The sequence below is a fragment of the Theropithecus gelada genome, chromosome 2 (assembly GCF_003255815.1).
Source record: "Theropithecus gelada isolate Dixy chromosome 2, Tgel_1.0, whole genome shotgun sequence".
NCBI classification, from domain to species: Eukaryota; Metazoa; Chordata; class Mammalia; order Primates; family Cercopithecidae; genus Theropithecus; species Theropithecus gelada.
The window spans coordinates 134,612,091-134,638,799 of NC_037669.1; the positions used below are offsets into that span (position 1 = coordinate 134,612,091).

Here is a 26,709-nt window from a genome sequence, read left to right on the forward strand (position 1 = left end):
GCCTGTCTTCTTTTTCTTGTGGATTGGAAGAGTGTGTGTGTATATATATATATTATATATATAAAAAAATAATACTTTTATATTTATAACATATTATATATAATATTTTATATATATACACACACACACACACACACACATTTATCCAAAGGTTTACTAGTACCCAGAACATATTATAGATATCTTCTTTCATTCTTTGGATTATCTTTTTACTTTTTAAATTGTATCTCTTAATGACTAGAAGTTCTTGATTTTATCCACTTTATGACTTTTTTATTGTTAATTTTTGAGTTAGTTTAAGGAAGTATTTGTCTACTCTGAGGCCATCAAGATGTTCTCCTGGGTTGTCTTCTCTGTCTTGTTTTATTTTTCACCTTTAGATCTGTGATCTATCTGAAATTGATTTTAGTTACGGCAGATACAGGGGTGGAGATATGTTTTTCCCCCATGTAAATATCTCATTGACCCAACTGCCCCATTTCTATTGCTCAGGAGTTGTATGTATCAATGACAATTTTTATCTCATGTCCTTTCTTTTGTCCTTATTGTAGGATTTGAATGTATAAAGGCAGAATTCTACATTTCATTCTAAGAATATAATTTTCTCTTTAAGCCACAGGGAAAGTTAAAGAATGAAAGTGGTCCTGGCTTTGCATTGTATTAATCAGGATACAAGCTCAGTTACAAAACAAAGATCTAAATATAACAGTAGGTTAAGCAACACAGAACGTTGTCTCTCATCAAATAATGCAAGAGTAGGAGTCCAGGACTATTTCTCCCAAACACACTGTGCACCGCACAGTTTTTTTTTTCTACAGTTAGTCTGAGAGGGGGTGTTGATGGCCAGGGGCAGTGAATATGTACCATTCATTTTTAAGAAAACAATTCGTTGACCAAAATGTTATGCGGTAGAAAAAAAAAAAAAGAAAACAATTTGTATTTTCTAAATATTATTCCTTAATTTGGTAACTAAATGCTAATAGGACTACTTTATATGTAAGGATATTTATATTCAGTCACAAAGTAAATCAAGAAGAGAATTATTTTAGGATCCAGAATACCTTTAGGTTTTAATCTTACGTTCATTTTTTTTTCCTCTGAATCTAATTAGCTGAAACTTTAATTTTTAAGATAGATATAGTCAAAAAGCAACTTGTTCAACATTTCTTAGGTTTTTTTTCTCAAGTGTAAATCTGACAAGTGATTCCTGTCATCAGTGGCCCCCGATTACCCTAAAGATCAATTCCAAATTTCTCAGCCTGGTATGCTGGGCCTTTCATAATCATGCCCCTGTTTACCTACCCCGTCTCTCCCCTCACCTCCTACTCCCATTTCCTCACACATACCACATTCCAGCCATCCTGAGCTATTTACAACTCCCCAGTGCCATCAGGTACTCCCTCACCTGGGTCTCTGCACACCTACTCTTCCTTCTTTCTGTCTACTCCCTGCCTTGCCAGCACCCAGCCATCTTTTATTCATCCATGAGGTCCCAACTAAGACATTACCTCCTCCAGGAAGTCTTTCTTGACATTCCCCAAAACTGAATTGAGTGCTCCTTCTCTGCTGTCTTAGCACCCTGCCTTTGGCCCATCTCGGCTGTCATCAGTTTATGCTGTTAACTGCCTGTTTGTCTTTAGGTCTCTTAAACAAAACCAGGAGTTCCCAGAATTCCCAAATACAATATAAACAGGGCAAGGCCTGTGTTTTCACAGCTGTACTCTGGGAGCTTCATCCAATAAATATTTTTTGAATGAGTGAATGAATGAATAAATGAATAATGAGTCACTTATTGTTTGTGGCTTTCTTATATTTCCTCAGAATTACAACCGCCCCCCAGTGATGGCATTAGCCATCCCCATTGCGGTGAAATTCCTCCACAGAGGCAACAAGGAACTGTGCAGGAATATGTCTAACTACCTGTCTCTGGCTGCAATTACCAAGGCAGATCTCCTGGCTGATCACACGGAAGTTATAGTAAAGAGCATACTCCAAGGTATGGTGCAAAAGTTGAGCTTGGGGACATGTTTTAGGAGACATTTAAAAGTATTTTCATGAAGCATTTGTGGTTTGTGGGAAGAAAGACCTAGAGTATTAGAAGCAAGTTAATTTCTCTGTTTTGCTGCTAGTTGACTTGTGAACATGCAAAAGGTTACTTAATCTGGCTGTCTGTATCCCTTCCCAAGGCAGATGAATTACTTAGGCTCAGTAAAAGAATTGTAAGCTTTCTTCTAAATCTATGTTTCTCAGTTTGAAGAACTGCATTTTCCATGCTTCTGGTCACCTGTTCAACTACCAACTGTGGAGATCTTATCTCTGTGTACTGAGTGGAACTTGTCACTCAGTGGGATATGAAAAACCTGTCTTCATTTGGTTCCCAAAGCAAGAAATGTCTTTTTTTAGATAAAATACATCAGAAAATGTGTAATGGTTTCTTAAATGTGAACGTGATTTGGGAATGATAACAAGCATAAATGCTAGCATAAAAAGCCAAGTAGTACACCTCTGTTAATTGTTACAACATTTGAATGAATGAGAAGCTCAAATTAGTTCACGCAAAATATTCTCCTTGTCTTCTTTTATTTTCTTTGGTGTCAGATCAATCAAAAAACATGTTTTTGAATTTGGAGTCAGAGAACAATATATGATATTAATTGATGTGCATCCAAATGTCCCCAGTTCTCATTAATAAAGATACATGAGATCCATGAGTATCTCAGCCCACAGTTTACCGCCATTAACCCACCACATGATAAGGTTGATCATCAACCCTCTGTAAAGTGCTCACAGTCCAAATAATTCTTAGGGTCCCCAAGGGTTTCCTATGTGTGCTGTCTTCCCAAGGTATCCAGACCAATCCCCAAGCCCATACTGCTATTCTGTCCATGCTTCCTGGCATAGCATGGTGGGGTGCTGTCCTCTTCCACCATGTGAGCCCAGCAGACCCTAAGACCACTGCCATGCAGATCCCAGGAATGGACTCCACTCCTGGGAACTCCATGCTACCCTGCCAGTGATGGCAGCCTTTGTGCTGAACCACCTGAAGCTTCAGGAACTACTAAGTCCTTAGCCCAGTAATTCAATGTGGCAGCCAGTGGCAGGATGAGAAAAAACACTAACTAGCCTTTCTCCTTAGTGTTGCACCTTGGTAGAGAGGCCCCAGAGCAGTGCCAAAGTAAGTTGCCATGTTTGCAGTAAAATAGATGGTTTTTCAGTAGAACAGAATAGAGAACCCAGAAATAAAGCTGCACACCTAGAGCCATCTGACCTTTGACAAATTCAACAAAAGTAATCAATGGGGGAAGGACTCCCTATTCAACAAATGGTGCTAGGATAACTGGCTATCTATATGCAGAGGAATAAAACTGGACAACTATCACCATATACAAAAATTAACTCAAAATGGATTAAAGACTTCAATGCAAGTCCTCAAGGAAACTATAAAAGTCCTCAAGGAAAACCTGGGAAATACCCTTCTTGACAACAGCCTTGGCAATAAATTTATGGCTAAGTCCTTAAAAGCAATTATGACAAAAACAAAAATTGACAAGTGGGACCTAATTGAACTAGAGAGCTTCTAGACAGCAGAATAAATTATTATCAACAGAGTAAACAGACAACCTACAGAATGGGAGAAATTTTTGCAAACTATGCAACTGAGAAAGGTCTAATATCCAGAATCTATACGGAACTTAAGCAATTCAACAAGCAAGAAACAAATAACCCCATTAAAAAGTGCGAATCAAAAAGTTAGAAAGATCTCAATTTAACAACCTAGCAGTGTAACTAAGAGAACCAAGAGGAAACCAACTCCAAAGCTAGCAGAAGACAAGAAATAACCAAAATCAGTGCTGAACTGGAGGAGATTAAGACACACAAAAAATGTAAAAGATCAATGAATCCAGGAGCTAGCTAGACTGCTAGCTAAACTAATAAAGAAGGTAATAGAGAAGCTCCAAATAAACATAACCAGAAACAACAAAGGGATATTACTATTGACCCCACAGAAATACAAACAACCATCAGAAGATATTATGAACACCTCTATACACATAAACTAGAAAATCTAGAGGAAATTAGTAAATTCCTGGGCACATACACCCTTAAGACCTAACCAGTAAGAAATTGAGTCCCTGAACAGACCAATAATGAGCTCTGAAATTGAATCAGTAATAAATAGCCTACCAATCACAATAAGCCCAGGACCAGACAGATTCACAGTTGAATTCTACCAGATGTACAAAGAAGAGCTGGTACCAAAATTGAGGGAGAAAGAATCCTCCCTAACACATTCTATAAGGCCAGCATCATCCTGATAGCAAAATCTGGTAGAGGCACAACATAAAAAGAAAACTTGAAGCCAATATCCTTGAACATTGATGCAAAAATTCTCAATAAAATACTGGCAAAACAAATCCAGCAGCACATCAAAAAGCTTATCGACCATGATCAAGTAGGCTTTATCCCTGGGATGCAAGGTTGGTTGAACATATGCAAATCAATAAATGTGATTCATCACATAAACAGAACTAAAGACAAAAACCAATAGATGCAGATAAGGCTTTTGATAAAATTCAACACCCCTCTATGTTAAGAACTCCCAATAATCTAGGTATTGAAGAAAGATACCTCAAAATAGTAAGAGCCATCAATGGCAAACCCACAGGCGACATCATACTGAATGGGCAAAAGCTGGAAACGTTACCACTGAAAACTGACACAAGACAAGGACGCCCTCTCTCACCACTCCTATTCACTATAGTATTGGAAGTCCTGGCCAGAGCAATCATGAAAGAGAAAGAAATATAGCACATCCAAATAGGAAGAGAGGAAGTCAAACTATCCCTATTTGCAGATGACATGATCCTATATCTAGAAAATGCCATAGTTTCAGCCCAAAAGCTCCTTAAGCTGATAAACAACTGTAGCAAAGTCTCAGGATACAAAAATCAATGTACAAAAATCACTAGCACTCCCACACACCACCAGTAGCCACGCTGAGAACCAAATCAGTAATGCAATCCCATTTACAAGTGCCACACACACACACAGATAAAATACCTAGGAATCCAGCTAACCAGAGAGGTGAAAGATCTCTATAAGGAGAACTACAAAACTCTCCTCAAAGAAGTCAGAGATGACAGAAACAAATGGAAAAATATTCTATACTCATGGATAGGAAGAAACAATATCATTAGAATGGCCATGCTGCCCAAAGCAATTTATAGATTCAATACTATTCCTATTAAACTACTAATGACATTCATCACAGAACTAGAAAAAATATTTTAAAATTCATGTGAAATCAAAAAAGAGCCTGAATAGCCAAGGCAATCCTAAGCAAAAAGAACAAACCTGGAGGCATCACGCTATCTGACTTCAAACTGACTTCAAATAGGGGTACAGTAAGCAAAACAGCATGGTACGGGTACAAACACACACACATAGACCAATAGAACAGAATAGAGAACCCAGAAATAAGGCTACACACCTACAACTATCTAATCTCTGAAAAAGCTGACAAAGCAAGCAATGGGGAAAGGACTACCTATTCAATAAATGATGCTGGGATAACTGCCTAGTCATATGCAGAAGATTAAAACTGGACCCCTTCCTTATACCACATACAAAAATTAACTTATGATGGATTAAATACTTAAATTTAAAACCCAAAACTACAAAAACGCTGGAAGACAACCTAGGCAACACCATTCTGGACATAGGAATGCGCAAAAATCTCATGAGGAAGATACCAAAAGCAATTGCAACAAAAGCAACTGCAACAAAAGCAAAAATTGACAAATAGGATCTAATTAAACTAAAGAACTTCTGCACAGCAAAAGAAACTATCAATAGAGTGAACAAATAATCTAGAGGATGAAAGGAAATATTTGCAAAGTATGCATCTGACAAAGGTCTAATATCCAACGTCTATAAGAAACTTAAAGAAATTTATAAGAAAAAAAAATTACAAAGTGGGCAAAGGACATGAAAAGACACATTTCGAAAGAAGACATACGTGCAGTCAACAATCATGAAAAAAACTCAACATTACTGATCATTAGAGAAATGCAAATCAAAACCACAATGAGAGACCATCTCACACCAGTGTATTATTAAAAAATAACAGATGTTGGCAAGGTTGTGGAGAAAAAGGAATGCTTATACACTGTTAGTGGTGGTTGGTCCTCAAAAATCTAAAAACAGAACTACTATTCAATTCAGCAATCCCATTACTGGGTATATACCCAAAGAAATATAAATTGTTCCATCATAAAGACACATGCACACATATGTTCATTGCAGCACTATTCACATTAGCAAAGACATAGAATCAACCTAAAATGACCATCAATCATAGACTGGCTAAAGAAAATGTGATACCTATACACCATGGAAAACTATGCAGTCATAAAAAAGAATAAGATTATGTCCTTTGCAGGAATGTGGATGGAGCCAGAGGCCATTATCCTTAGCAAGCTAACACAGGAACAGGAAACCAAATACCAGATGTTGCCACTTACAAGTGGGAGCTAAATTATGACAATACCTGGACACATAGAGAGGAACAAAAGATACTGGGGCCTATTGGAGGGTGAAGGGTGAGAGGAGGGAGAGGATCAAGAAAAGTAACTAATGGGTACTGGGCTTAATACCTAGGTAACAAAATAATCTGTACAACAAACCCCCATAACATAAGTTTACCTATATAAAAAAAACTGCGCATGTACCCCTGAACTTAAAGAAAAAAAAGGGGACAAAGGACCTGAACAGACACTTCTCAAAAGAAGACATAAAAGCAGCCAACAATTATAGGAAAACATGCTCCATATCACTAATCATCAGAGAAATGCAAATCAAAATCACAGTGAGATACCATCTCATACCAGTCTGAATGGCTATTATTAAAAATTCAAAAAACAATAGATGTTGGCAAGGCTGCGGAGAAAAGAAAATGCTTATGCACTGTTTGTGGGAGTGCCCATTAGTTCAGCCACTGTGAAAAGCAGTTTGGCGATTTCTCAAAGAAGTTAAAATAGAATTATTATTTGTCCCAGCAATTCCACTACTGGGCATATATACCCAAAGGAAAATAAATCCTTCTACCAAAAAGACACATGCACTCATATCTTCATTGCAACACTATTTACAATAGCAAAGACATGGAATTAACCTAGGTGCCCATCAACAGTGGATTGGATGAAGAAAATGTGGTACATATACACCAAGGAATACTATGCTACCAGAAATAAGAACAAAATCATGTCCTTTGCAGCAACATAGATGCAGCTAGAGGCCTTTATCCTAAGAAAATTAATGCAGAAACCAGACACCACATGTTCTCACTTATAAGTGGGAACTAATCATTGGGTACATGTGGACATAAAGATGGGAATGATAGACACTGGGGTACTGAAAGAGGGCTAGGAAGTGGGGAGCAAGGATAGAAAAACTACTTATTGGGTACTGTGCTCACTAACTGTGTGATGGGTTCAATTGTACCCCAAACCTCAGCATCATGCAATATAGCCTTTAAGAAACCTACACATGTTTCCTTGACTCTAAAAGTTGAAAAACTAAAATAAAATAGATTATTGTTTTATCTAAAGCTGTCTTTCCTTCCCCTGGGCTCAACTATTCACCCAGGAGTTGTGGTTACCAACAAATTAATACTTTAATTCTCAAAATGCCTATTTCCTTCCAAGAACTAAAGTTTTGTTCCTAACTTAAGTTCATTGTACCAGACATTCCTAAGGTGGGTTCTTAGTACCATTCCAAGACTTCTGACCAGCCACTCCAATGGTCTGCTAGGTATGTCTGAACTCCAGCATGACAGTGGAAGTTTATCACTCAACCTGTGCTTCCCTCTAAAGATTTGTCATTAATAATACTAGTCAGTATTTTCATTTCCAATTTCTTTTGGCCACAGGATTAAATCGCCAATTTCACTTTATATGTAATATTAAATTTGCTTAAAGCCCAGAAAAGCAATTATGTTTTTTTTCAACACCTTGGCTACATTTTTGAAACAGATTTTATAGGAATTTAAAACATTTATGCACACCACACATTTTAAAACCATGATAGTCAGACTTGCAAGTAACAGATTTATGAAAAAAAAAAAAATGAATTAGCCCTTTATTGGTGCCAAGAACTTAGCTCATCTATGGGTTTTTAAAAAATCCTTTTTCGATGACAACGAAATCTTTGAAACACGAAGTAGACTTTCTAAATTCACTGCAAGCATTTGAAATAAACAATTTGGTTTATTTGATCTGGCACTATGAAAATTATCATAAAATGAATGGTAATTTGACCTATAAAAGGTTGGGGCTACCTATTTCAGGGTTTGGAGTTTTAAGACTGATGTGACTATAAAACTCCATTATCACTCACATAAGCCCGTCAAACTTTAAGTTGCAAAGCAGAAGGGATCTTGCTGTCTCTGATTAGTAAGTTTTCTGCTCTGCAATTCTTTGTCTTACATCCCCTACCAAACGGCCTGGGGAGTCATCATGGGATTTCTTTTTTCATTACTTATAGTTTTTCTCCTCTTTAGGTCTTCTTTGCCTTATAGTACACTAATGCTTATTTTCCCATATTTCTACTTCTATAAAATATATTGAATGGTCATCCATTCAATGATGAAGATAATAATTACAAAAACATTAATAATAGCTACAATGGCTAAAATTTGCTGCATGCATTTCTGATGTCAGATATTGTATTAAGCCATTTATACCCATTATATCATTCAATACCCACAAGAACCTCATAAAAGAAGTCCTATTATTATGCCATTTTACCGGTTAGTAGTATTTTAGGTAACAGAAATCTACAGATGTAAATGACTTGATGATGAGGAAGAAGAGAAGGAGAAGGAAGAGGAGGAGAAAGAGGAGCAACAACAACCTCTCCTTGGCACACATACCTGCAAAGTCCATGAGTATACCAGACTTCTCAGATGGTTGATTCAGGGTTCAATGGTATCCCAAAGGTCAATTCTCAGCCCTGCTTCCTCAGGATGGGTTTTACTTTCGTGATTGGTGTAGGCCTCTGCATCTTCCAGCTCACATCATCATGAACACCGATTAAGAAAAAGAAAGTTCACATCCAGTCTCTTTTTTCTCTTTGGTCTGACACAGGCCACATGAACATTTCTGAACCAATCCATCATTATTTCCAGGGGATACTGTACATCAATTGGTCAGGCTTAGGTCATGAGCCACCCTCAAAGCAGGGAATGGGAGTTGGCTGCAGCAAAGCCACATAGATTGGGAGTAGAGGAGGAGTAGATCCCCAAAAGAAACCCAGGACTGTTGCCAACAGTAGGTGAATGAATAGTGGGGAATGAAAGAATACAAATGTCCACATGCCATTTTGTAAGTGAGCAAGCTGAAGCCTAGAGAAGTTAAAAGCAATATTCAAACCCTGACCATTTCACTGTAAAGTCTACTTTCATGATGTAATCTTAGCACCACCAAATACTGGGTTGTATTTTTATTTTCTTAGCCTCTGTTTCCTCATATGTACATATAGATGTTGAGACAATGACATGCGATAATGTCAAAACATAGTCAGCTTTCAATAAATATCAGCTAAGGTAGTGATGATGATAATCATACTTGCCTTCCTATATTTGAATCCCTTTATTGCCAGGGAACTCACTCACTGTTTCCTGTGACAATCCACTTTATCTCTGGACAAAACTGAGTACTAGATGTTTCTTCCTTTTGTTGAATTAGAAGTTCTCCCCTTGTGGCCTCCCACTTTTGACTAAGGCCCTTTTCTTGGGCCTAATAAAGCCTCGTTCCTCTTTCACATGATAAACTTTCAAAAACTAGCTCCAACTTTCATATCTCACCACTCCTTCCCTTTGCACTTCCCTCTTTTCCTCCTCAGGCATAACATTCAGTTTCCCTCTCAGTTTGCTCACTCAGCAGATGATGATTTGTTTCTGCATCCATTTGCAAGGTGTACCCAAACCCCTGCTCTGCTTTGCTGCCCTCCCCAGCATGTGCTCTGGTTTCCTTGCCTATGAGGACTAAAATGGATTTATCCTCCCTATTGATACTGTATTTTCCTTAAGGTAACCTAAAATCAAATTCACTTCTTTGTCAATCACACAATCACATCTTTGATTTCTCTTGACTTACATTTGAAATCTCGTAAATTTTATGAGCAGAGCCACTCTGGTCTTCATTTTAAAACACTGATTAAAAAGTTGACCAGATGGGGCCAGGAGACTCTTGTGCTGTGGCAGGGTGTTTGCCTGTTAGACTTGTTTGCTATTATTTCCTTGATCATATTTTTAACAATTGTGTTATATGCATCCATTTGCATCCTGTGCCTGATTTCAAACCAAATGCTCTTTTATGCTTATGAGTGAATCGTGAGAGATGTTGTCCAATGGCCTATGTGTTTATCCCTGAAGGCAAATATTTTAATTGTTCTAAGTCAATTGTTGCTACCTCTTGTTATTAATGGTTATATGTAAGTAATGTTTACTTTTACGTTAAATTTAAGTACACATTTATTTTATTCAAATTGTTCAGAGTTATTTTGTCTGTGTTGTATTCTCTGAATTCTCCCAGTAAGTGGTAATTGTAAAAGGTCTTACTTCTTGGAGGAAGAATTAAAGGTATAATTGGAATGTTATCTTAATTCATACTTAAAAGTTAAGGGCATAGAAAACTTGAATGAGACAATTGTGTCAGTATTTTAAAATTGACTCACATGCAAAAGATTAAAAATAAAAAAACATACCAATTAGTTTTACAGGAAAATTATAACAAATATACAAAGAGCAGATCATTACAATCTCGTTTAAACTTTCCCAGATAACTGAAACAGAAAAACATTCTCCACCTTATTCTACAGGGCTAGTATAGCCATGATATCAATACCATGATATCAACACGGACAAGGACAGTATGAGAAATAAAAATACAGGCCCATCTTAATTATGAACATAGATGCATAAATCATAAATAAAAATTTTAACAAAATTGACTCTAGCAGTGCTTAAAGTAAATAATAGTTAACATTTACTGAGTGCTTACTATATACCAGGTACTGACTTTTTAACCTATGTAATTCTCTCTCAATATCTTATGAGGGAAATCTATTGTTAAACCCACTTTATAAATGCATAATGACCTAGCTGAGTTTCTCCCACGAATGCAGGATGGCTTAATATTCGATATAATTCCACATTGCAAAAGACTAAAGAGGAAAAACATCATGTGATTAGTAACAAGTAACTCATAAAATTCAGTACCTGTTTGTTCATGAAAACAAAATTCAAAAATAGTAATTTTGGAGAAATTTCTTAAAATGATTATGAGGAGATATATACATAGATAATGATAGAGCACTATATATAAATATATGTATATATGTTTCATTATATATAGTGAAACAGTAGAAGCATTCATTTAAAGTCAGGAATGAGATGAGGATACTAATCTATCTACTTCTATTTACTGTGGCACTAGAAGCCCTAGCCTAGATAAGAAAAATATATGAAAGTTATAACAATCAGAAAGGAAGGGTCAAAACAATAATTTTCTCTAGAAAAATGTGATAATTGTCTATAATAGAACATTTAATTATTCTGGCTGGGTATGGTGGCTTGCACCTGCAATCCCAGAACTTTGGGAGGCCAAGGTGAGAGGATCGCTTGAGCTCAGGAGTTCAAGATCAGCCTGGGGAACATAGCAAGACTTCGTTCCTATTAAAAATCAAAGAATTTATCTGGGCTTGGTGGTGTGCACCTGTAGTCTCAACTACTCTGGAGGCTGGAGTGGGAAAATAGCTTGAGTCCAGGAGGTTGAGGCTGCAGCGAGGTGTAATTGTGCCACTGTGCTCTAGCCTGGATGACAGGACAAGCCCCTGTCTCAATAAAAAAAAAAAAAAAAAGTAAGTATTCTCCAATCAGTTTTAAGACAAAATAAGACGAGTTTCAGTAAAGTGCGGGAAGTGAGATCAATTTAGAGAAATTAGTTGTTTTCTTCCATACTGGTCATAATAAATTGAAAATATAAAATTAAAAATATTAAAGTAGAGAAATATACAATACTTACAGGAAAATGTAGCTTTTGAGAATAAAATTATGAAAGTGTATTGAAAGCAATTAAATAAGAAAATGGAGAAATATACCATGTTCACAGATGAGAGAGTTTGATGTGGCAAAGATGTAAATTTTCAATAAATTTAGTGAAATTTTGATAAAATACCAACAGAGGTTTCCATGAAAGATGACAAGCTGATTTTTAAATTTACAAGATTAAGTGAAACAGAGAGCCAAGACAGTTTCACAGAAGGAGAAGAAGATGGGAATTGTTGGGGGAGAGGAAGAGGCAGTAATTTCCCTACCAGATATCAATATATTATAAAATCGTAATAATCAAGACAGTGTAGCACTAGTGTAAGATAGGTAAATAACCCATGGAATAGAACAGAGAGGCAAGAAACAAATCCATGCATATATGGAAACTGTATATATGTTAGGGGAATATTGACAGTAGAGAAGGACAGACTATTCAATAAATGGTTTTGAGACAATTGTCCACATCACAACATGCATAAATTAATAGCAGATGGAATAAAGACCTAAATACATAAAACAAATCTAAGTCTCTTCTTTAGTAAAATTTTAAAAATCTCTCAGCAAACAAGAAATAAAAGGGAGAATCTTTATTCTGATAAAAGGTATCTATTAATACTAAACAACTAAACTAAAATTATACTTATTAGGGAAATATTAATGTTTCCCCTTGAATTAAAAAATAAGATAAGGATGTCACTTGGTGTATTAGTCCATTTTCATGCTGCTGATAAAGATGTACCTGAGACTGGGCAATTTCTAAAAGAAAGACATTTGTTGGACTCACAGTTCCACGTGGCCGGGGAGGCCTCACAATCATGGCAGAAGGTGAAAGGCACTTCTTACATGGTGGCAGCAAGACAGTATGAGGAGGTAGTAAAAGCTGAAACCCCTTATAAAACCATCAAATCTCATGAGACTTATTTACTACCACGAGAATAGTATGGGGGTAACCACCCCCATGAGTCAAGTGTCTCCCACTGGGTCCCTCCCACAACATGTGGGAATTATGGGAGTACAATTCAAGATGAGATTTGGGTGGGGACACAGAGCTAAACCATATCACTTGGGCAATGAATTTGTTTTCTGCTTAAATCGTTCCAGGAGTAAAATGTGATGTTTTGTAACATCAGAACCTTTTTAAAAAAGAAAGTTGTTTTCCAGTGCTCCTGAATAAGTCTCCAAACTTGTTCTTTGCCATATGAAAATGGTCTGTAATGTCTTTTCAGTACTGATAAATAAAAGCACAACCAATGCTTAGTGCAGCGCAAGTTAGCGTATCTTTCACTCAAAAAGCTGAAAATATTATTGAAGACCCTATAACTGCAATGGATTATCTGAGAGTTTATAGGGAAGCCCTTTTAAAATTTTGATTTGAAACTCCATGATGCAATGAACACCATTGCTATTTAATCTAAAAGTAGTAATGTCCCTTTTTCCGCATTTCTGAATCAGTGATCATAATAAAGAAATACGCCTCATCATCAGTATGTCTTTTACGTGGTCCTCTGGCACAAGTCACAGAATGACTTCAAATGATTGGAAACTTAAGTAGAAAGTCTTTGGAATAAAAATGTAACATTATCTCATCAAGAGTCCAAATTCCTTTTTTACTTGCTGGCAATAACCTGGAAAATACTGTCTAGTTAATTATGATAAATTCAGTTCATTTTTTCTCCGTGTGAGACAAATTTCAAACCACTGCTTGGTGAGCAGTCTCAGAGAAATGGAGATAGAAAATTGTCCCCCCATCTAATATGACAGTTATAGTATATATGACATAGGATGTATGAGACTTAAATAGATAAAATGTCTGTGCTTTGTGCAATTCTGGGCCCATCGTTCATCAATGGTTACCATGATTTCTATCATCATCGTTATCATCATCATCATCATCATCATCATCATTCTGGTTGTTTTTGTCATCACCAGTTGAGTATTTGCTATGTACCAGGTCCATATTAAAAGACTGGAGGCAGGTTGGGCACTGTGGCTCATGCCTGTAATCCCAGCACTTTGGGAGGCCGAGGTGGGCAGATCACTTTTTGTCAGGAGTTTGAGCCCAGCCTGGCCAACGTGGTGAAACACCATCTCTACTAAAAATGCAGAAATTAGCCAGGCAAGGTGGCACGTGCCTGTAATCCCAGCTACTCGGGAGGCTGAGACAGAAGAATCACTTGAACCTGGGAGGCAGAGGTTGCAGTGAGCCAAGATCATGCCACTCCACTCCAGCCTGGGAGACAGAGCAAGACTCCGTTTCAAAAAAAAAAAAAAAAAGACTGGAAGCAGAACCGTATCCCCTCATGGAGTTTTGTAATCTCCAGGGAGATGCTTAACCATTAAAAATTCATGATACAATTATTCTTAAAGGAAGTGGTTTTTAAGTTCACCATAAAACAAGTTGTTGAGAAAGAATTTATTAATCAAATATTCTAGGAAACAAGCTACCAAGCAATCTTATTAAGAATATTCAACCTGAATATTTATACCCATAGAAAACTATTAAATGTAGAGATATAAAAAGACAATGCACATATGGATCAAGGAACAGAGATGTCTTAAAACAGAAAAAGACTTCTAAATTGTTAACCAAATCTTGGATCTGATCTAAGTCAGAGTTTGCACCTTCTTGACTTCGCCAGTAGATGCTGCTGTGAAGTAGAACAAGGCCTGCATAGATTTGGACATTTGTGTGCTGAACTCTGAAAATGACTTACCCACAATGGAAAATAATCCTTACATTCATTTATTTGTTTGTATTTTTGTTTGCTTGCTTATTTATGTTTCAATCCACTGAAAACAACTTGGAAAAACATTTTTTAAGATAACTATCTTATTTTCAATATAACTTTATGGTTTAGAAAGCACTTTTTTGAAATTATCTGCTTACTAACCTTTCGACAAGGTAGGCAAGTCTTGTTATCCCTAATTTCCTGACTAATTTGAGACTCATTGAGATTACTTGACAGGCCTGATTTCTTACAGTTATTAAGTTAGTAGGTCATAGTGCCAGGATTTGAATACTGGATTTCTGACCCCAAGCCCAGCAAACTTGTCTTCTACACTCCAGATTTATAAAACTTGATGCAAGGATCAATGATACGAGTGTTCATGTTCACTGAATCCAAGAATACATCAATGAACATATACAATTACTTTAACCAAGACTTTAACCTTAGGAGTACATTTCTTAAGTGGCTGAAAGACAATTCTGGAAACATTTGGCCTTAGTAAAACTCAGGGAAGAGATTTCTAATCTAAGATTTGATAGGAAATGAAATAAAAATCAATTATAATTTCTCGTTTGTTTGCAAATCTAATTCTTCGTTAAAGTGAAGTCAATCAAGTAATTGTAAATAGAAAGCTCTACAATTCTACAATATATACTTGGTAGTAGAATGTTCTGAATATATTTTAAAGGTGTTAATACTTATAAGCCAATTTACATTGTAATGGACAAGGAAAATATATCAACTGTGTTTAGTTCATATATTATCTCTGCCAAAAAATTAGCTCTACTGGACATACTTACATATATACTCGAGTGAAAAACTGTTCCAGTTTGCCTGGGACTGAGGGCTTCCCAGGACATGGAACTTTCAGTGCTAAAGGTGGGACTATCTTAGGGAAACCAGGACAGTTGCTCACTCTACACACACAAATAATATTATTTTATAAATATATATGTGTATATACATATTATATATTTATTACACACACATCTTTCCTCCTAATAGTCTGAGTCATCTTGCACAATTATTTTACTGTGCTGTAATATGGTGATGCCTCAGTATTTGGTGAATGAAAATATGTGACAATGTGGACAATGTGCTAACATAAGCCAGCATGCTGATACTTCTCTTTAGATATTTTATCTCAGTTTTACACATTTCTTATTTCCTCCTTTTGCTAATACCTATATATTCTCAAACTCATTAATTTGCTTAGTTGTTATTGTTTTTTTTTAAGTCAGATATCCAACTTCCCAAGAATTTGTAAAATGTATTTTCCAAGTTTAGGTTATGGGTGTTTTAGAGAGAATAAAGTGTGTAGTTGTATTTTATTTTATTTTATTTTATTTTATTTTATTTTTTGAGATGGAGTCTCACTCTATTCCCAGGCTGGAGTGCAGTGGTGTGATCTCGGCTCACTGCAGTCTCCGCCTCCCAGGTTCAAGAGTAGCTGGGATTACAGGAGCGCACCACCACACCCAGCTAATTTATTTATTTATATATTTTGAGACAGAGTCTCACTCTGTTGCCAGGCTGGAGTGCAGTGGCGCAATATGGCTCACTGCAACCTCCACCTTGCAGGTTCAAGTGATTCTCCTGCCTCAGCCTCCCGAGTAGCTGGAACTACAGGTGCGTGCCACCATGCCCAGCTCACTTTTTGTATTTTTAGTAGAGACGGGGTTTCACCATATTGGCCAGGATGGTCTTGATCTCCTGACCTCGTGATCTGCCTGGCTCAGCCTCCCAAAGTGCTGGTATTCCAGGTGTGAGCCACCTGCCTGGCTGTAGTTTTTAAAATTAAAATAAAAATTACTGGATCAAAATTAGATTGAATGATCAACCAACTAAAAGATTAAACACGACACAAGTATATTTTTCTCTCACATAAAAGAAATCTTTCCTCCTAATAGTTTGAGTCATCTTGCACAATTAGTTTACTATGCTGTAATATGGTGATGCCTCAGTATTTGGTGAATGAAATTCACCAGATTTCACCTTCAACCTAGAAAGTGGGGGTTGCAGTGAGCGCAGGCAGCCCAGGGCTGGCTAGATGGCTTCACGACGATCAGAAACCCACGCTTCTTCTGTATTGTTGCATAGAGTCTCATGGTCTAAGATGGTTGCCGAAATTCAGCCCATTACCATATTCCAATCAGACAGAAGGAGGAAAAGAATCACATGTAATGTTTCAGCATTGGTCAGAACATAGTTACATGGCTGCGTCAAGCTGCAGGCAACGTTGAAAAATATAGGATTTACTCTGAGTGGTCACATGTGCCACTAAAGCTAGGATTCTCTCATTTACAGAAAGAGAGAAAATGATTATCTGGGAACAATTATAAGTCCATAGAACTCCTAGCTAGACTTACTGCTCTAGCAGATGAAATTTCTATTTTTTTAACCCAAGAATTATTTTATTTTCTTCTATTTGTTTGTTCTTTACCATAAACATGTAATTACTTTAAAAAATTAAAAGTTTTCTTATATTACATTCTGCCAGCATATGAGTTTGCATTTATCTTGGCCTGCAACATCTGGCATCACTTAAACATGTATAATTCGTGTTGCAGCGTGTAAAGGAATTTAAATCATGCCTAATTTTCTGCCTAAGTTTTGGGTCTAGTTTTTCTTCTTCCAGCTGGGAGTTCAAGTCATATAGACAATGGCTAGATAGGGACTTTGCGTGTGCCCAGTGTGCCTAGAGCCTTGAATTATGTGATCTCCAAGAGTCTCTGAGACTGGCCTATCAGCCCCTAACTATAAGTGATTTTCTTAGAGACTTAGCCTCTTTTGTGGGTTTCACAAATGGGGTGAAGCTATACTTATATGATGAACATACTCAAAAATTATTAGATTCATGGAATTTTATTGCTGAAAGGCACTGAGTCCAATCATCTCCTTTTACTGAGAAGATCCAAAGGAGTTATGTAACTTGTCTGACACCTAGCTAGTTAGTTACAAAATTACTCCTGGTCCTGTCTCCAAACCTCATGAAGAGGAAATGTCCTGTGGCTGTCCATGCCCTATCTTTAGGAGGATGTATCATCACTGTGGGTCCACCACATTTCAGAAGCAGCTTTGTGAGGCCCTTCTATCAGCCCTCACATAGACTCTACAGGAGAATGCTAGCATGGCGGGGAAGTTACCTCCCAGTCCACAGTGTGAAGGGGCTTGACCTTTCCCTCCTGAGTAAGAGAATAGGGTGTGCTTTCAGGGCAGGAGTTCTTTTCCAGATTCTTAGGTCTCCCAAATAACATTCCTAAGCCATGTCTTGCAAGCATCATGTGTATCTGGGGAACTGTGATGATTCATGTGTGGTGTTTGTTTTTATGTTACACAGTACAGAAAGCTGTTGTATAAGCTCCTAGAATTGTCAATGGGAAGAGTCCTAGAGATTCTTATTTCATCAATTCCTTGATTTCTCAGCTGAGAAAACTAAAACCCACAGAGATGAATTGACTTGGTAGAGATAATATTTCTTGCTTATGATTTATAGGAAGCCAAACTTAAGTCTATAGTTGTTCATGCCTAACAATATTAACCATGCTGTTTACATAATAGTGTCTGAAAACTAATTGCCTACTTTAAATGAAAAGAGAAAAGTATGAGTTTGCTCCAAAACATCTCTTAAATTTATAATTAAATGACATGAGCTAGTTTTATAAAACATTTTATTTACAGTAGAGCTTTACAAAAATAGTCTTAATAAAATTAATACAAATCCCTTTTACAATATAACTTATATGACTATCTTCTCAAAAAAGTGACATTCGATTACAACACATAAACTACATTTATAGTTGTTAAGCCACCTTGTAGTATAAATATGTTTTCATCATCTTTTTTTTGTAATAAGGTACACACCAATAACAATGAACAGTGGACAACACATCTTATTTTGTTATTCTTCCAATGTAAAATTCATCTCTGGCCAAAACAAAGTTAACCAAAGAAAAGTAAAACAATTGTCCTTCTGTTCAACAATACAGTCCTTTTTAATTATTTGAGAGTTTATCTGACAGAGACACAGCATTAAACTGAAAGCACCATGGCATAAAGTCTAGTAACATTATCCTCAAAAGCTTTTTCCAATGTCTTTCCTTCAACTGTTTATTCACTATTTTGCCAGTACAAATAAAGATTGATCTCAACTCTCTCCTTCATTAGTCTCAAGTGTTCCTATTATGCATTGAGTTTTCAGACCTTCCCAACTGGCATGTATTTTAAGTGTGAGTTTCTTTCTTTGGCTTCACGTGGAGTTTCACAACACTTATGAAACATACTGAGCTCCTCCATGTGGCTGGATCTCTGTGACTCCCCATCCAACAATATTCCCCCGGATGTGACAAGACTCTGCTCCTCCAGTCTCTCTTATCTCTTCATTGCTAAGAACACTATCCCAGATATTGAAGCCTGTGAGTCTCCCAGAGAAGGCTAATGTTTCATCAAAGCCACCACCCACACAGCAGCCATTCTTTTCTTGGCCAATCTGCAGGATTCCTCCCTCAGGAACAGTGTGACCTGTGGCCATCTCAACAGTGGTAGCCACCAGTTCACCATTTACCCACAAGGATGTGAGCCCTTTCTCTGAATTCCAGGTGCTGCACAGGTGGGTCCACCTTCCCAGGGAAACCATGGTTTCAGCAACCAGTTTGTTCTCCTCTCCACCCACCACAAACACTATGGACTGGTAGCTGAGATACAGCTGGATTTCATATGGATTCCTCTTTGTGCCATAGGAAAACAGGATGGTTTTGTTTAACACATCTGTGGCCTTGACCCAAATGCAGGCACTGAAAGATTCAAGCCTCATTGGTCTCACTGGATGCACGCTTCCAAAAATCTTCTTGGAACGCATTGGGAATAAAATAGCTGTTTCACAACCTAGAGTAGCAAGAAAACAAGAAGAATATTAAAGAAAATATAAATTTATTCAGAATTATTCTGGCATTAGTTATTTCAACATAAACATTTTAATGACTATAATTGAAAGCTATATGAAACCCTACATTATGACTTAAGAAGCTTCAACTGTAATCTCTACAGAGCAAAGAAAATGAGAAAAAAGGAAAGCCAATTGTCTTATCCAATGAAGCATCGAAATGAAGAGAAAGCATGCAAAGAGAAGAGCCAACTAGTCCAAACCCACAAAATAACAAAATCCATAACTACCTCCCCTTCCAATTTGCATATTTTGTTACTGCTTTTTTAAAAAAAAAAAAAAAAGTTGAATCACTATCAGTTAACTTCAGACAATAATTCTATAATTTCCAATAATTCAGAACCCAACCTGGTTCTCTCTTTTTGCCACCACCAGCTTCCTAAAATAATAAACCTATGAAATTCAGTAGACCTGGTTCACTCCATTTAGCCTTTACCAACATGCATTTTTCAGCAAAATTCTAGGATACTGATGTTATTGCAGAATACTTTATTTTATTTATTTATTTATTTATTTATTTATTTATTTATTTAGAGACAGAGTCTCACTCTGTCACCCAGGCTGGATTGCAGTAGTGCGATCTCGGCTTATTGCAACCTTCGCTTCCCAGGTTCAAGCAATTCTCCTGCCTCAGCCTCCCAAGTAGCTGGGACTACAGGTTCACACCACTGCGCCCAGCTAATTTTAGTATGTTTTTTAGACATGGGGTTTCATCACATTGGCCAGGCTGGTCTCAAACTCCTGACCTTGTGATCCACCTGCCTCAGCCTTCCAAAGTGCTGGGATTACAGGCATAAGCCACCGCACCCAGCCTGCAGAATACATTTTAATACACCAAATGTTCTCAGATATTTGTAAACTTTGCAGAGTTTTTAGAAAACTACCTTTGAAAGGCAACAATGTATAATAATGATGACTAAGCTTATTGGGCATTCACTATGTATCAGATACTGTTCTAATCACTTTGTATGTCATTTTCATCCTCATGCCAACCCTAAGAGATAGTCTTTTACATTCCTATTTTACAGATGAGAAAACTTAGGTAAAAGTAACTTATCTATGTTTACATAGCTGATAAGTAGTAAAACTAGAGTTTGAACTTTTGCAGTCTGGTCACAGAGGCCACGCCCTTAACCAGCACACTACATTGCCTCTTATTAATAGAACCCCTAGATTTCTCTAGGAGGGCTAGAATCCAGATGGTGTTACTACTAATGAGCTGTGCAACTTTGGATGAGCCCCATAATTTCTCTAGGCTTTAGTGTTATCTTAAAAAGGCCTTTCCATTCTGCTCCTAATATTCTGCAAGTCTGTAAGCAGCAAGTATGTAGCACTCAAGAGCTGAATAGACCAAAAATATGTTTAAAAATTCTACTTTGTCCATAGGCTTATAATTACTATTTAAGCAGTAACTGAAAATCTTTAAGAGAAGTACATTCTTTCAAGGGGCCTGGTTGGAGAACATGTTTCTGCTAAAGAGCACTTGGGAGGGGGACTTTCAAATCTGAGGTAGAAAGCTCAGTAAGTTTCCATCACTGTCCATCTCAAGGCGACTTAGCAATTTGGGAAGCTGGAGATGCTGAAACGAAAACCTTTTACGTGTCCCTGGGAAAGAACAGGTGAGCTCTGCATCTATATACGTGTGTGTGTGTGTGTGTGTATATATATGTGTGTATATATACATGTGTATACATACTTATATAGATATGTATACATATATACGTGTATATATACATATATACATATTTATACATACATATACATGTATACATACTATATATGTATATAAATGTGTGTATATATATGCGTGTGTGTGTGTGTAGGTATTTTTTTAAAAAAAACACCTAAATTAGGGCAAGTATAACAACCTAAAGAAGATTTGCCATAAGATAACTTTGAAAAGCAAACTCCCAGTACGGTTCCAGAATAACTGGTAAAGAGAACTTGCAGAACCCAAACATCCATGTAAAAGTATGGTAAACTACGTCAGGTTCCTACAAGTGGCTCAGGGCTAGGCTCTATTCTGAAAACATTAAACAACTATGGACCTTATCCTTTAGTATTAGGGATCGTCAAATAAAATATTGACATTCAGATAATCATATAAAAGTAACTACAATACTAAAACACAAAACTGGCCCTGTCATGCTTTGATTCTTTTTCACTAAATAATTTGAACTTCTGAAGATTTTTTAAAATTAATTTTTAATGAGGCAGTGATTCTTATTTCAAATGAAATTGCTAGGTACATCTTTTTTTCTATCTGTGTTAATTAAAATCAAATAAAAATCATCGAAAAAATCACCATATCCATGGGCATTTGACATAGTCTCTATAAAGTTTCAGTAAAGTCGTGTTCAAGAGGGTGCCTACTGCAATCTAATTAAGTGATTTCCTCTTTAAATAAGCCCAGGGAGTCAGGATTGCATTCCAAAGCAGTCCTGGATTGCATCTCAGAGACTCAGCTTCCCTATAGGCTACACTGGCTGTATAAGTTCATGGACTGGAACCGCATGTTGGCTATTTTTGGTCATCTTCTTTTGGGGACCAGCAATACCCCAAAACGAGGCTCTTAATACCTCTTTAAAATGTCAGAAACTCTCTTATGAAATGGCTTTTAACTAATAGGTTTTTCTGATTATCAAAGACCAAATAAAATTAAAACCAGGTTCTTAGGAGGCTAACAACAGAATGATTAGGAGCCAAGCTGGCTGGAGACCAAGAGAAGATAAATCAAAGCATATGGGTAAAAGTATTATTGGATGTAATAAGGATCAACATTTTAGAATTCAGAAATACATCCCTCTTCTGCTCTAACTAATAAGCAAAGATGAAGATAAAAAATAGAGTAATTCTTCAGTTTTTCGGGTGCATTAAGTGTACAATGACTTTATGTGGTTTGCAAAACACAAGACATTTCATCCATTAAAATGGCTGCAGAATTCTAATTTCTCTCCTGTCACATTGAGAATCTACTGTACATTTGAATATATGCTTTTTCTCCTCTGAAGCCCTATTTGGTATTTACTGATAAGCACCCCTCAAATATTTAGGAAATATGGTGTGGTTTCTGTAACTTTAAATGAAACATGCTCTCATTACATAAAGTTCTGTAATTTTAAATGAAACATGCTTCTTCCCCCTCCCCATCCAGCAAAAGTTGTTTTCTTGGAAATATAGGGAAGGATTCTCAGGAGAAATGCAAGTTATATTTTCTTACCTAGGACACTGATTTTCTAATATAATCCAAAATGATTGTCACACCATCATTTCTTAGAAGTTTTGGCATACAAAGGAGTATTGCTTGGCTCCGAATCTTCTGTTTCTTTCTTTTTAACCATCTTTAGAAAGTATTATTTTGGGAACCCATGTCTGTTTGGAGATTCACATGGGATTTTGAGAAGCTGTCTCTGGTTTGAACAGTCTCTCTCCTGTTTGGTCCCAATTCTCCGAATCCCTGGGTTGGAGCTGGGATCGCCTACACGGATTGGCTCCTACACCTGACTGTTCCACGCTGAATCCCAAACTGCACACCCTCCGACCTCCCCTGTCGCGCTAATTCTACAAACCCCGGGGACTGGGGGACCCCTGGAGAATTCCGCTGACCCTTCAGGAGATGAGATTCAGTCTCAAGTTTCTTGCTGAGAATGGGCGGAGAGGAGGGGCCGTCTGAGGGGCTGGAAAACATCCCTAAACGTTAGCCTGGGCCCTGAAATAGTGCGGGAAACCAGAGCTCCTCTAAAGACAGAGACAGGATAAAATTAGAAGACGTGGAAATCCCTAACGGAGGGAAGCTGGGCGGCAAGAGGGGTCACGGTTATAACGGGCCAGTGGACTCCTGCAGCGCCTGGTCGGATCGGGTGTCAGGGGCCCTAGACGTCTATTTCAAGACTGTAATGGTTACCTCCACAACTCTCTTTAGGGTTCCTTAGGACTGAGGAATACTTTTTTAAAGCCAATTTTCCCGCCTTGTATGGTGTGCCTGAGCTCTGTGACCGCGCATGCAGAAATAGAGCGGGGTGTGTGTGTGTGTGTGTGTGTGTGTGTGTGTGTGTGTGTGCTTCCCATGAAAGCTTCCCCTAGAAGGTGGCCTGGCCTGGCTTGGCTTGCCATTAAGCGCGCTCGCGGAACAAAGCCGCAGTGGGAGGTCCGGGCCCCGCTTGCCTCCTTACCTGCCGGCAGCCAGGTCCGGGCCGCCCAGCCCTGCACTGCGTGCAGGTCAGCTCGCGTCTGCCGCAGCTCCTCCAGCATCGCGGCCAGGGCGCGCCCCGCCTCCTCTGGGCGCTGCGTCTCCGCGCCCTCCAGGCGCTCCAGCCTGCGGCCCGCGTCGCGGCTGGCCTGCAGCAGCTCGTCCAGAGCACTAGCCAGCTTGGCCTCCGCGAGAGCCCCCTGCTCGCATGGCCTCGCCAGGCTTTCCGCTAGCCGGCCCAGCTCCTCCCGCAGCCTCTGCAGCTCGCCCCGCAGGACGTCGTCCGTGGCTTGCAGCAGCATGCCCTCTCTCATCTGCGAGTTCTCCAGCATGATGAAGAGCTTGTCCCAATTAGAGTGTTCCTGACGGCAGTCGCACGGCGTGGCTAGAGCGCGGGATACACACACGTTACCAGTCCGCCCAGGCCTGCCTTGGATGTGCTTTGTAAAAGCTGACCTCCCTCGGTGGTGCCAAGTTGCAGCCCGTCCCTGGCATCTCCCTTCCCTGGCATCCCCCTTCCCTTTAAGGACACCTCCGAAAAACAGCATGTAAATGTCTCAAAAACGACGGAAATCATTCATTCAGGTATAGATTAAGTTGTACCCTATGAAATCGCCGGTTATGTAGCTCAAAACAGTAAAATATCGGCGATTTTATATGATTCAACCCATTATGTACGTTCCAGAAATAACTTTGAAACCTCCATCTTTCTTCAAGTGCTTCTCACTTTTGCAAAACAAACTGTAAATTTTTAACTCGTCTCACTGGCTACGAAGTATACGTGTGTTATTTAGACCAAGAGGTGGATATGTAGTTAGGACTAGCGGAGAAACAGTTAAAGTGAACTTACGGTCCTCAGTGGGATGGAGTCCATTGTCTATTTCGTTGTCCAAATTCACATACATGAGATCATAATCATCCGAGTTCTCGGCCAACACTGCAGACCAGAGAGCACAAAACAGAATCGCAGGGAGATGCATTGCTGGAGAGACGCAAAGTTCTTTCCACAGCTCGCGGGAGGAGACTCTCAAGTGAGCTGAATTTGAGCGGAGGAGAATAAGAGTGAGAGGCTGGAGCAGAGAGCCCTTAATAAATGCTGGGGAAAGCCTGAATGGGGATGAATGAGTAATGCTGGTGGCACTGCGGTAACGGGAGTTCCCCTGAATTTGGTGGGGGAGGGGGCTGGGTGGGAGGGCGAGGGAAATGTGGAAGTTGCACAATATTAAACCGCAAAGGTTTACACTGCAGTCAGATTAATTGGAGGAGGGTCAGAGGGGAAAGGGGAAGGAAACTAGGCTTTCACTGTTCTCCTGAGAATTAGCTGTTGTAACTTGAATTGATAGCAATGGGGATGAAGGAGGGGTGGTAGGGGAGACTGAAGGTCTCAGAGGGTACTGAAGCAAATCATAATTTCAGCATATTCTGTGAGCTGTTATTATTTCACAACCCTTTATATATAGAAAACTTTCCATATTTCCTTCGTATGCTGTTTTACAGGTTGAAACTGAAAATGGTCTGATTCCAAGATAAACCAACATATTAAGAATTGTATGGCTCTGGAAGTCAAGTCCAATCCGAGCTATCTTGTCTTTAATACTTCTGGAGTTGCACCTATACTTTTATAGACTTTTTTGTGTTTCTTTTTTTTTTTTTTTTTTTTTTGAGACTGAGTTTCGCTCTCGTTGTCCAGGCTAGAATGCAATGGCGTGATCTTGGCTCACTGCAACCTCCACCTCCTGGGTTCAAGCGATTCTCCTGCCTCAGCTTCCTGAGTAGCTGGAATTACAGGCACCTGCCACCACGCCCAGTTAATTTTTGTATTTTTAGTAGAGACGAGGTTTCACCATGTTGGCCAGGCTAATCTCGAACTCCTGACCTCAGGTGATCCACCTGCCTCAGCCTCCCAAAGTGCTAGGATTACAGGCGTGAGCCACCGTGCCCGGCCTATGACAAACAACACAGTACAACTGGGTAAACCTAAAATGGGGGAAAAAACCTGGGGGGAAAATGAGTATACTTATTTAGTTATTTAGGTATGTTCTTTTCATAACTTGGTAATATGTGGACATTATATTATTCTACAAGGTTTCAAGGCAAGGATCATGTTTTAAAAGTAAACTTAGAGATTTCTGCTTCTAACAATATATACAGGCCTGTGTTCGCATTATATTAATAAAAACTTAAAAGGTACAGATGAGCTCCCCTTAAAGTAAGGGAAAAATCCAGGGGCCAAAGATAGAGGAAAGCAAAAATAACAATCCCATGAGCTGATGCTAGGGTCCCTCTGGAATAGGAGTGAAGTGAGATAGGGGTTAATAGTTCTATAACCACCAAATGTTGGTGACCATGTGGAAGCAAAGCTTAGGCCAAAGGTAAGAGAGTTAGAAGAGAGACCCTCATGAAATCCAGGACCCTCAGAGGGTTACATACTGCATTTCAGTAGGTAGAATCCCACTTTGCCCTAGCACAAAAAGGTAGGAAGCAACCATGTCTCTCTTTGGACTCTACAAGGTCCCTCTGAGTTTGTGAATTTGGGCCTGCCCTCAGACATGTTTGGAATTCAAATATATACTGTCTGCCACTGTGGGAAAAAAAAAAAAAAAAAGAATTCACAGTAATATTTGAACATATGAGGAAGCAAACCACTATAAATGAGAATCAGCAGAAACCAAAAAGAATTAGACACCCCTCCCCAAGAACTTCATTTAGTTGAAATATCAGCCAAAAATTAGAAAAT

General features: G+C 38.3%; 2 protein-coding genes across 5 annotated transcripts in view; one reads left to right on the forward strand and one right to left on the reverse strand.

The window, feature by feature from the left end:
• Nucleotides 1-26,709, forward strand: part of VEPH1 (ventricular zone expressed PH domain containing 1) — a 246,174-nt gene that overhangs the window by 48,868 nt on the left and 170,597 nt on the right. For 3 of the 4 annotated variants that reach the window (XM_025377014.1, XM_025377016.1, XM_025377017.1), the window contains one exon: nt 1,822-1,996. In XM_025377014.1, the coding sequence (XP_025232799.1) occupies nt 1,822-1,996 (175 nt within the window). Of the gene's footprint in view, nt 1-1,821; nt 2,555-26,709 lie in introns of those variants that run through there. The other variant, XM_025377018.1, reaches the window with a different exon arrangement.
• On the reverse strand, nt 18,496-25,091 carry PTX3 (pentraxin 3). The gene is made up of 3 exons (XM_025377019.1): nt 24,823-25,091; nt 23,956-24,357; nt 18,496-19,725 (listed from the first exon to the last, which is right to left on the reverse strand). The coding sequence occupies exons 1-3, from the start codon at nt 24,950-24,952 to the stop codon at nt 19,112-19,114; spliced, it is 1,146 nt and encodes a 381-aa protein (XP_025232804.1). The 5' UTR covers nt 24,953-25,091; the 3' UTR covers nt 18,496-19,111.

Excerpts from the sequence above, each read along its gene's own strand:
- PTX3 (XM_025377019.1), bottom strand. The coding sequence starts at position 24,952 with ATGCATCTCCCTGCGATTCTGTTTTGTGCTCTCTGGTCTGCAGTGTTG. Across the intron at positions 24,358-24,822 it reads ACTCCATCCCACTGAGGACC|CCACGCCGTGCGACTGCCGT; the intron begins GTAAGTTCACTT and ends CCCGCGCTCTAG. Across the intron at positions 19,726-23,955 it reads CCGGACCTGGCTGCCGGCAG|GTTGTGAAACAGCTATTTTA; the intron begins GTAAGGAGGCAA and ends TTGCTACTCTAG.